At 52.4% G+C, this 11,542-nt stretch overlaps 1 protein-coding gene across 1 annotated transcript; it reads left to right on the forward strand.

Moving 5' to 3' along the window:
- The first annotated feature begins 3,818 nt into the window (after positions 1-3,818).
- Positions 3,819-10,752, forward strand: LOC148813390 (uncharacterized). Its single transcript, XM_088908328.1, has 2 exons — positions 3,819-5,195; positions 7,720-10,752. Exons 1-2 carry the CDS (start codon positions 4,805-4,807, stop codon positions 8,778-8,780), a joined length of 1,452 nt encoding a protein of 483 aa, XP_088764454.1. The 5' UTR covers positions 3,819-4,804; the 3' UTR covers positions 8,781-10,752.
- Positions 10,753-11,542: the final 790 nt, after the last annotated feature.

Consider the following 11,542-nt stretch of genomic DNA (forward strand, 5'->3'; position numbering starts at 1 on the left):
GACGCGGGCCAGAGACCGATTGAAGAGAGGGAGAGACGGGCCTTTGTTGTGGTCTGGGCTGTTCAGAATCGGCTTTTGTACACAAAGGGGATTATAGGAAGGGAAATGTAGCACTGGGGGGTGGATTTTGTATTAAGGTGCTGGGTGTTTTTTTACCTCCTTTACCCCCCCCCCCCCCGTTTATTTAGTATTTCGCCTTAAAGGGATATCGCATTCTGGGTGAAACGCAGGCCTGGGAGACACCGTGTTTTGTCAATAGTGCGACTTGTGTGTTGACATGTCGCACACCGCTGTGCTGACTGTTACCGTAAAGAGCCGGTCCCTTTTTTTGTGGTGAAAACAAGCATTTTTTGGCCATTTTTTTTTTGGTTTGACATCCGACACGCACCCCCAAAGCCACGCAGAATCTCCTCGAAATTTCCACGCATCGAAATGAGGAGTGGGGGATACGGGTCACCGAGCGGTTTGACCGCGTCGTGGTTCTCATAAAGCGCCTGTTCTTGACTTGGACGATCTCTCTGGTGGGGGGGGGGGGGGGGGGCGCATTACCAACTGAGAAGAGAGGTGCGCCTCTTCCCCGTTCTCAGAGCCATAAACCGTTCTAGAAATCCCCAGGCGGGGCTGTTTTGGGGTTTGTTTGTTTTTTTGTGTAAAACGAAGACGTCGGTACGTGGGAATTCCACGGGGCCTCGGATGCTCCCGGCGTGAGAGAGAGAGTGTGGCGCGGCGGCTCCTTCTGGAACATTCCGCTCCCTGGAGACGCACCGGCGTTGGCTGGCGGAAGCGAAAGTGTCGGGGAGCTGTCAAAACAATTTCCACGGCTCTCACGGCTGTCTGTCACACCAACTTTCCCATGAAAGATGGGGGACGTGGCTTCTCGAAAGTCACGTCGCCAAAAAAAAAAAAAAAAAAGGCGTATCCGCCTGCGACAAGGGCGCAAGGGGCCCGTTGGGCGGGTTCCAGTGTCTCCAGAGAAATCAAGGACTTGTATAAAAAGGCTGATACATGACTTGGGGGCTGAGCTGGTAGACGGGAGGAAAGGAACACGGTGTTAGTTTGTTTCTATCTGGGGTTTTGCGAGCGGATGTCAAAGCTCGTTGGACGAGTGGTATGTTGGGAATTCGCTCCGGCAGGCCACTCTGCGGAGATTTCGCAGCAGTAGGCAAACAGGAACGTTTTTCATTTTGATTCGCAACATGTTATAATAATAACTGCTGACACTTACATAGCGCTTTTCTGGACACTCCACTCAAAGCGCTTGACAGGTCAGGGGGAATCCCACTGCCGCCACTCCAGGGTGTGTGAGTGTGTGTGTGTGTGTGTGTCCTGTGATGGACTGGTGTCCTGTCCAAGGTGTGTGAGTGTATGTGTGTGTCCTGTGATGGACTGGTGTCCTGTTCAGGGTGTGTGTGTGTGTGTCCTGTGATGGACTGGTGTCCTGTCCAGGGTGTGTGTGTGTCCTGTGATGGACTGGTGTCCTGTCCAGGGTGTGTGTGTGTGTCCTGTGATGGACTGGTGTCCTGTCCAGGGTGTGTGTGTGTGTCCTGTGATGGACTGGTGTCCTGTCCAGGGTGTGTGTGTGTGTGTGTGTGTGTGTGTGTGTGTGTGTCCTGTGATGGACTGGTGTCCTGTTCAGGGTGTGTGAGTGTGTGTCCTGCGATGGACTGGTGTCCTGTCCAAGGTGTGTGAGTGTATGTGTGTGTCCTGTGATGGACTGGTGTCCTGTCCAAGGTGTGTGAGTGTATGTGTGTGTCCTGTGATGGACTGGTGTCCTGTTCAGGGTGTGTGTGTGTGTGTCCTGTGATGGACTGGTGTCCTGTCCAGGGTGTGTGTGTGTCCTGTGATGGACTGGTGTCCTGTCCAGGGTGTGTGTGTGTGTCCTGTGATGGACTGGTGTCCTGTCCAGGGTGTGTGTGTGTGTCCTGTGATGGACTGCTGTCCTGTCCAGGGTGTGTGTGTCCTGTGATGGACTGGTGTCCTGTCCAGGGTGTGTGTGTGTGTGTGTGTGTGTGTGTGTGTGTGTGTGTGTGTGTCCTGTGATGGACTGGTGTCCTGTTCAGGGTGTGTGAGTGTGTGTCCTGCGATGGACTGGTGTCCTGTCCAAGGTGTGTGAGTGTATGTGTGTGTCCTGTGATGGACTGGTGTCCTGTCCAGGGTGTGAGTGTGTGTGTCCTGTGATGGACTGGTGTCCTGTCCAGGTGTGTGTGTGTGTGTGTGTGTGTGTGTGTGTGTGTGTGTGTCCTGTGATGGACGTGTCCTGTCCAGGGTGTGTGAGTGTGTGTGTGTCCTGTGATGGACTGGTGTCTTGTCCAAGGTGTGTGAGTGTATGTGTGTGTCCTGTGATGGACTGCTGTCCTGTCCAGGGTGTGTGAGTGTGTGTGTGTCCTGTGATGGACTGGTGTCCTGTCCAGGGTGTGTGTGTGTGTGTGTGTGTGTCCTGTGATGGACATGTCCTGTCCAGGGTGTGTGAGTGTGTGTGTGTCCTGTGATGGATTGGTGTCCTGTCCAGGGTGTGTGTGCCTCTGTGTGTTCTGTGATGGACTGGTGTCCCGTCCAGGGTGTATCCTGCCTTGTGCCTGTTGCTTGCTGGGATAGACTCCGGCTCTCCTGCGACCCTGAATTGGAAGAGGCAGTTAGGAAACGGAGGCGTGGATAAGTACTGTATTGTCTTTTGTAGACTCTGCTGCACCTACCTTGGGTTAATCCTGTCTTTGCAGGGGGGGTCCAGCTTCCTAGTCATACAGTCCAGGAGGGGAGGGGGAGCTGGCCTGCAGCCAAGCGGACTGAACCAGACTCGCTGAACGTGTTTTCAACTCTGTTCATTCTTCAGTTTTTTTTCCTATGACGGGTTGTTGTCAGGTGCGGGAGAGCCGGGGGAATTGGTCTCAAGCAGCCCAGAAGCACAGTTTAGCTCCGACCTGTCGAGCACAATGGTTTCCGTGCCGAAGAGCCCAGTTTTGAAACGGGTCGAGGTCGTTTTGTCAAACAAAGTTTTTGAAATGGAGACCTTTTCAGTCAGATCAGATACGTTGTTGGTTTTTTTTGTCCCCTTATTTTTAAGGCGAATTTGTTCTAATGGTCTCTCTGTTGCTCTGTTGTTGTTGTTGTTGTTGTTGTCGTGGTTGAGAGATTATTCATTTGACATTTGTAAAAAAAAATTAAATAAATTCGGGCAATACCGATTTATGAGTCGAGATTCTAAACCGATTGCGTTAGTTTTGCACCTATTACATGAAGGCCGAAGTATATGATATATAAACAGTTTTGTCCGTTTTAGCTCGCGTCGTTTAATTGAGCTGAGTTTTTAACTCTTCGATGCTGTTAAAATGTCGATGTTAGCAAATGATTGGAAAATCTGTGTGCTGCTCTTTGTTGAGGTAGTTTTCGTAAATTATTGAACGGTGATGTGACATACGATTAGTGAAATTCTGCTCCATAGAAACGGTGATTTGCGCGTTTCACGATATGTAACCAAACTGTACATATATCTGTATTGAATGTGTTCACACTGTGATTTAGCCACGATCCTGAGAATTTATTACAGGGCTATTTCTAAAAGGTCAGAGTTCGTTGTTTTATGCTCCACATTTAATACAAACGTTTCTAAGACATTGTATATCTGCCGCTTCATGGTTTTAAAAATAATAAATTGTTTGTCATACAAATGCTGGTATTGTGTGCGTAAGTGAACCGCATTTAAAAGCTAATGTAACCCTTTTTCTACTGTCAGAAATGTGGTTAAATGTGGAACCGTCCGGTATAATACTTTTACTGAGCGTCAAAACATACAACCAGATGAGAAAAGGTATCCGAAAAGATGAAATGACAGAAGAAAATCCTAAATTAATACCCTGCTAGAGGGAATTACAAATCAGAACACAAATAATTTAAATTTTTACAAACAGGATTTTTTTTATTAGTGAACGATACACACCTGGTATTGCTAACAGATTAATTATAACCAAAATAGTCTGCTTCCATGTGACGTGTTGCAAAGTTTCACATCGTATCAAATTCCTTGAATTCACATCTCAGATGCTTGACGATAACGTTTTGCAAGCCCCATCAAAACAAAAACATGTCAACAAACAAACGTCACGGTTTATTTGCCAGCCCCACGGTTTAGAGAGTGTTAGTTTAACAGAATAAATCCCAGGAAAAACATGTTACTTCCCTACGAACAACGATAAAGACATATCTGCCGGGGGTTGTCCAAATTGATTTCCAGCTCGTATTTTCCGGACATTGTGTTCCAGAAGGATATATAATGAGGAATGAACCAGTTTTTTTTTTATTCCACAAGTCCCTTATGTGATTCATTTCCACACCAACCAAGAACAAATTAACTGTAAAATCTGGAGGGTCAGTACTTTTCCTTTTGTGCTTTTATGTCTTTGTTGTTCCATATATAGTACTGTGTACTGCTAGAAATGATGCACTAAGACTTGTTCTGTGCAAGTTGAAAAAAAAAGTAATCGAGAGAGAGAGAGCCCAAATCCAAATCTGACTGACTTGCATGCTTTTCTTGTTTAAATTAAATGTGATTAAACGAGGAACAATCCTCATTTTGGAGAAAGACGTTTCCCTTGTCAGCGTGTTCGCCTACGTCTGCCGTAGCAACAGTTACCAAGGACGCTCAGCCTGTGACGGAAGATCCGGTCAAGTGCGCCACTCGCTTCCTGTTTGGGGAGACACTTCCTGTTTCTTGTGCGCGTTCAATGCCGACGCTGGGTGGGCGCCTCCGGGGTCTGAAACCGCCTGAACCGTTTCTAAACCCGCCCGCAGCCGCGCCGGCCGAAGAAAGATGACGGACTGGCTGTTCCCTCTCGAAACCGAGCTGCAGTCCTTCATGGAGGTGCTGCTCAAGGCGATCGTGTACGAGGTGTCGGACGTTTTCCGCAGCAAGATGTCCGACTCCGAGGACGCGTTTCGGGCCAGGCTTCACAGGATTTCCCAGATCCTGGCCCGGCGGGCCGTGTTCAAGATAATAAAGTTTGTCGAGGGCACTTTCGGGACGGAGATTTTGCTGATGAAGCAGGAGGTCGAGACCCTGCGGTCGAAGCTGCAGTTCTGCGAGACGGGGGGAGATCGGGGACGGATAGAGGGATCTCCACGGATGTATCTCGGGTACACGCCTCCCTGTGAAGCCACTGGAGAAATCAAAGAAGAAATTCACGTCAAATGGGAGCTGGCGGGTAAGTGTAGCGCTTCGTGTGAGCCCCCTTGGCGTTTTAAAACCCCACCGTCGCTGTTTTGATCGGAGCGGAGGAGACGCAAGATCACGCACAACTCCCAATACGTGCCTGGAAACGGTTAGATGATGGTGGGTATAGGTGATGCCGTCTTCACTCGATCGTTTTCGAGACGAGGCCTGGCGAATCGAGTTCTGATGAGCTTAACTCCGTCGGTGACAGCCGGACACGGGACAGCGCCCGGCGCGGTGCTTTTTTCGAGAGATGATCGGCGGCTTGGTCCGCTGCAGGCGTGTGATCGTGGTGTTGCGGGTCGGCCTAAGACGTCGTAGACACACAGTGCATCTGATGTGTTGAGGCGGATCAATATGCATTTCAGGTACGTGCATGACGTGAAAAAGAGCCTGCACAGGGTGTCCATTCGTTATCAGTGGCGTCAGCCCCGTAACACGGCAAAACAGGGGCTGCGTCACATCTGCGACCACCCACAGTTCCTCAACAAGTAAAAATAAAGCGGATAATATCCTGTACCCTAAACAAAGTGGTATAAATCAAGCGCATCTAGCATGTTAACAAGCATATAACCGAACCTGCATCTTATATTATAGTGACTGACGTTGCTTTGAACGTTATCTGTAAATAATAATAATAATAATAATAATAATAATTGCTTACACTTATATAGCGCCTTTCTGGAGACTCCACTCAAAGCGCTTTACGGGTAATGGGGAATCCCACTACCGCCACCAAGTATACTGCTCGGCGGCTATGGTTTTTCAACAGATAAAAGGAAATGAAAAAAAATAATAGCGCTAACCCAAGCAAAAATGGGTAAAAACAACTGTCTGGCAACATAATTCGAATTGATCGCTTCGGTCAGGTAGTTCATACACAAGTGAAGGCGTTATTTGCCAATGTTTTGTGTCGTATGGTGATTTTACAGTGTAATACAGTGACAAAACAGGAGGCCTTCGCCCTGATGTTTTAAAATTTTAGAAAGTGTCGCCTTGCTTTCGAAGGTGAAGGACCCTTTATTGCCCGCTTTGTCCTGCCTATCAAGAGCTCGTAAACCTGTAAACCGCAATACAAAACCATATTGAACAACATCCCTCAGTCAGTACACTTCCAGCACACTCTCTCTCTTTCCTAGCGTTTATCCCGAGACATCGGGTAAAATTCGGCCAGGACGCCGGGGTTACACCCCTACTCTTTTCGAGAAACGCCCTGGGATTTTTAATGACCGCAGAGAGTCAGGACCTCGGTTTGACGTCTCATCCGAAGGACGGCGCCTGTTTACAGTCCAGTGTCCCCCGTCACTATACTGGGGCATCAGGACCCACACAGACCACAGGGTGAGCACCCCCTGCTGGCCCCACTAACACCTCTCCCAGCAGCAACCTTAGTTTTCCCCCAGGAGGTCTCCCCCTCCAGGTACTGACCAGGCTCACACCTGCTGAGCTCCAGTGGGGCTGCCAGTTGTGAGTTGCAGGGTGATATGGCTGCTGGCCAGTATACTTCCAGCACTGTAAGATGGAAAAACCCAAAGATCCTGGCCTGCAGGCAGCCTTTTCGTTGTTCAACGATTTAATGACTTTAAGCAGCCGCTCTCTTAGTCTTTCTGCACCTGGAGAGAAAATGCTGGGTCGATCAGAGGGGACTTGATCGTATGGAATTTGTTCCTGAAGGAAGATGACACTGCTATTACTGAAGCCGGTGAGAGCTTGGCTTTGGTCTCTCATGGACATCTGCTTCCATCTAAAGGTGTTCCGTGTGGAACTGGAGCCCAGCAGGTGTGAGCCTGGCCAGTACCTGGAGGGGGAGACTCCTGGGAAAAACTAAGGTTGCTGCTGGAAGAGGTGTTAGTGGGGCCAGCAGGGGGCGCTCACCCCGTGGTCTGTGTGGGTCCTGATGCCCCAGTATAGTGACGGGGACACTGGACTGTAAAAAGGCACCGTCCATCAGATGAGACAAAACCGGGGTCCTGACTCACTGTGGTCATTAAAAATCCCAGGGTGTTTCTCAAAAAGAGTAGGGGTGTAACCCCAGCGTCCTGGCCAAATTTACCATTGCCCCTCACCAATCATGGCCTCCTAATAACCCCCCTCTCTGAACTGGCTCCATCCCTCTGCTCTCCTCCCCACTGAGAGCTGCTGTGTGGGGAGCGTTCTGGCGCACTATGGCTGCCGTCGCATCATCCAGGTGGGGCTGCACATTGGTGGCGGCAGTGGGATTCCCCCTGACCTGTATCTGAGTGGAGTATCCAGAAAACCACGATATAAGTGAAAGGAATGAGCATTATTAAATCTTGTTGGACAGCTCGATATGCTTCCCACCTGTTAGTTCAGGAGTGTTTGTCTCTTTGGTCCCAGGTTTTAATTGTAAACGTCGTCGGTGTCGGTATTTGGACTGACGGAGTGCTGGAATGATTTTTCTCCGTTGTGTCGGTGTTACTTTCTACCGCGAGGTCCGTCCGAGCTCGGCGCAGCTCAGCTAGTAACCTTCTCGATCTCTTGTGCGGTCTGTTTAGGCACAGAAGGCGGCGCTCTCCCTGACGCTGGGGACGGGGCTCCTCTTGAACAGCAGCGCAGCGAGGAGGAGGAGGAGGAGGAGGGGTGGGGCTCCCGTCTGATGCAGGAGACGGAGCTCCTGTCTGCAGAGGGGAAAGAGACAACCGGGGAGCAGCAGCAGGCCGAGAGCAGGCCGAGGCTGGGGGGCCTGGGCTCCGCGCCCGCGGTGAAGGCGGAGCCCGAGACCGAGGACCCCGGGCTCCTCGCGTCCGATGACTTCCCGGAAACGTCCGACGGCTTCGATGGCGAGAGCACCGCGGACAGCTGTGACGGCCCGCCGTCTGGGCCCGCGCAAGAGTACGGGGAAGCCAAGCTGGAAGATCTGAACGTCGTCAGCGTCGCCGCCGCCGCCGAGGACCCCCCCTTGCCTGCATGCGACCGCCCCTTCGCCTGCAGCCACTGCGGCAAGAGCTTCAGCCGGGCCAGCACCCTGCGCACCCACCTGCGCATCCACACGGGCGAGCGGCCTTTCCGCTGCAGCCAGTGCCCGACCAGCTTCAGCCAGTCCAGCAGCCTGAAGAGCCACCTGCGCATCCACACGGGCGAGCGGCCCTTCGGCTGCGCCCAGTGCGGCAAGAGCTTCAACGACTCCAGCACCCTGCGCACCCACCAGCGCATCCACGCCGGGGAGAAGCCCTTCCGCTGCGCCCAGTGCGGCAAGAGCTTCAGCCAGTCCAGCACCCTGCGCACCCACCTGCGCATCCACACGGGCGAGCGGCCCTTCGCCTGCGGCCAGTGCGGGAAGAGCTTCGGCGACTCCAGCACCCTGCGCAAGCACCAGCGCATCCACACGGGCGAGAAGCCCTTCCGCTGTGCCCAGTGCGGCCGGAGCTTCTGCCAGTCGGGCAGCCTGCGCACCCACCTGCGCATCCACACGGGCGAGCGGCCCTTCGCCTGCGGGCGCTGCGGGAAGGGCTTCACCACCTCGAGCAGCCTGAAGAGCCACCACTGCGCCGGGGCCGCCCCCCAGCCGGGGCAGGGGGGAGAGGCCGAGCCGCCCGCCGTCGTCGTGATCGCCTAGGATCCTGGGAAGGGCCGGGGCTGCCGGGGGGGCGCTGCCATCTCTGTTCCAGAGAGCCGCCATCAAGGGGGAAGGGGAGGGGGACCCAGAGTTACCTGGTCGTCACGAGACGGCGACGATCACTTGAGCGTGTGGACAGGGTGTCATGAGCTACCGAGGAGCTGGCTGGAACTGGGGGGGGGGGCGTTAAGCGTTTGGCGACCGTGTCCGGGCGCTGCAGAACAAGCACTCCGCCTGACCGCCCACTGGGGCCCGGCCATCAGGGCACGTGACGATCCGCTCCTCGTGTGGACACAGCCGCGAGGACTCCCCCGCCCCTCCTTAGGCGAGAGCCACTGAGAGCCGCGCCATCGACTCCACCGCTTGTGCCAGCGCCAGCTGCCCTATCGCCCTGCGGCTCCCAGCTGGCAGCCCCCCCCCCCCCGAAGCTCAGCAGGTGTGAGCCTGGTCAGTACCTGGAGGGGAGACCTCCTGGGGAAAACTAAGGTTGCTGCTGGGAGAGGTGTTAGTGGGGCCAGCAGGGGGCGCTCTCACCCTGCGGTCTGTGTGGGTGCTGATGCCCCAGTATAGTGACGGGGGATACTGGACTGTAAACAGGCGCCGTCCTTCGGATGAGACGTAAAACCGAGGTCCTGACTCTCTGTGGTCATTAACAATCCCAGGGCGTTTCTCGAAAAGAGTAGGGGTGTTACCCCAGTGTCCTGGACAAATTTACAATTGGCCCTTACCAGTCATGACCTCTTAATAACCCCCCTCTCTGAACTGGCTCCATCCCTCTGCTCTCCTCCCCACTGAGAGCTGGTGTGGGGGGAGCGTTCTGGCGCACTATGGCTGCCGTCGCATCACCCAGGTGGGGGCTGCACATTGGTGGCGGTAGTGGGATTCCCCCTGACCTGTCAAGCGCTTTGAGTGGAGTGTCCAGAACAGCGATTAAAAGGGTCAGCAATTACTAATGATACAAACCGACAGTCAGCTCGTGATAATGTAGGTGTTGCAGGACAGTTGTGCTGTCGTATGATTACCACACAAAGTACGCCACCTCGTAAGTATCAGATAACTCTGTGTTGGGTTTTTTTCCTTGATGGCAGCAATGCGTTTGATATTTTAACTTCATTTTCAACATTGTGTCCCAAAATCACAGAGAGCCCCCCCCCCCCCCTTGCAGAAGGCTGGAATTGTACAGACTTGTTTTAAAAAACATGGTTTTATTATATATATATATTGTGCTAAGTTAAAAGAGATGCTGTAATCCTGTACAGCACAGGAAGGCCCTACAAGTAAGTGGGTACCTGGAGTCTGGGGTCAAAATCGCAAGATTTGTTCTTAAACAAATGATGCACTACGGTTTTTACAAGACTGTTTGTCACCTTTTGGCATGCAGTCGTTGTGATACGGTGAAAAGGGATTTTGTTTTTAACTTGTTGTCTGCGCAGATCAGTACGCGCGAAACGCAAATATTGGACCCACGACACGAATCCACTACGGATTCCCGCCTCCTGGCTTTGGACTGAGATGTTCTCAGGTGAAACGACTTGGGGGTGGATTAAGAACCGCTGGGAACGTCTTCCGCCGTCGGAAGCGCCAACAGTGCGTCGGTATTAAAAGACTTATTCCTCCTGGAGGACAGTATTCGGTCCCAGCAACGGCATAGCTGTTGTGTGTTTTTAACCTGGGCGTCTGTGTTGGGTCTGTCCTAAACCTTGTTCTGTCTTCCTCGCATCGGAACAGGAAGACCATCTGTTGTGTCAAAAAACTCCTGGGCGTCAGATTAGCGCAGGAGCGAGTTTAAAATATTCTAATGCTGTGTATGTATTTTGGCGTATTTTCATGTGTTGTGTCCTAAATGCAATATTCCTGGGAATGGAAGGGAGTCAGCGCCGTTGGGCCTGCTTGAGAAAAACGCACAGAGACACGTGGCCCTCTCTCTGTCTCCTTGTTTCCCTAATAAAAAGTATTTCAGACGTGCACGGAACTGAGCTGTGACTTCCTGAATCTCTGGAATTTAGCTCCGCGGACAGGGATGCCGACTCGATTGTGTTCTCTAAGAAAAGGTAAGTAGATTGTCGTAAAACACTACCTTCTCAGAGGTGCAGGGGAGCTGAGAACACGGAGAGCTTATTTAATAGTACTTATTGAATTTACGGACGGGAGTTCCCCACTCCAGTGAGTCTTACAGCTCAGGGGTCCCCCAGTCCAGTGAGTCTTATAACTCAGGGGTCCCCCAGTCCAGTGAGTCTTATAGCCCAGGGGTCCCCCAGTCCAGTGAGTCTTATAACTCAGGGGTCCCCCAGTCCAGTGAGTCTTATAGCTCAGGGGTCCCCAGTCCAGTGAGTCTTATAACTCAGGGGTCCCCCAGTCCAGTGAGTCTTATAACTCAGGGGTCCCCAGTCCAGTGAGTCTCATAGCTCAGGGGTCCCCAGTCCAGTGAGTCTTATAACTCAGGGGTCCCCCAGTCCAGTGAGTCTTATAACTCAGGGGTCCCCAGTTCAGTGAGTCTCATAGCTCAGGGGACCCCCAGTCCAGTGAGTCTCATAGCTCAGGGGTCCCCAGTCCAGTGAGTCTCACAGCTCAGGGGTCCCCCAGTCCAGTGAGTCTTTTAGCTCAGGGGTCCCCAGTCCAGTGTGTCTTTTAGCTCAGGGGTCCCCCAGTCCAGTGAGTCTTACAGCTCAGGGGACCCCAGTCCAGTGAGTCTTTTAGCTCAGGGGTCCCCAGTCCAGTGGGTCTTATAGCCCAGGGGTCCCCAGTCCAGTGAGTCTTTTAGC

This window comes from Atractosteus spatula, assembly GCF_055471065.1.
Source record: "Atractosteus spatula isolate fAtrSpa1 chromosome 10 unlocalized genomic scaffold, fAtrSpa1.hap1 SUPER_10_unloc_1, whole genome shotgun sequence".
Lineage (NCBI taxonomy): Eukaryota > Metazoa > Chordata > Actinopteri > Semionotiformes > Lepisosteidae > Atractosteus > Atractosteus spatula.

Bases quoted from the DNA above. Each gene is read 5' to 3' on its own strand.
- LOC148813390 (XM_088908328.1), top strand. From the start codon at position 4,805: ATGACGGACTGGCTGTTCCCTCTCGAAACCGAGCTGCAGTCCTTCATG. The intron at 5,196-7,719 runs GTAAGTGTAGCG...CGGTCTGTTTAG, and splicing joins CGTCAAATGGGAGCTGGCGG to GCACAGAAGGCGGCGCTCTC.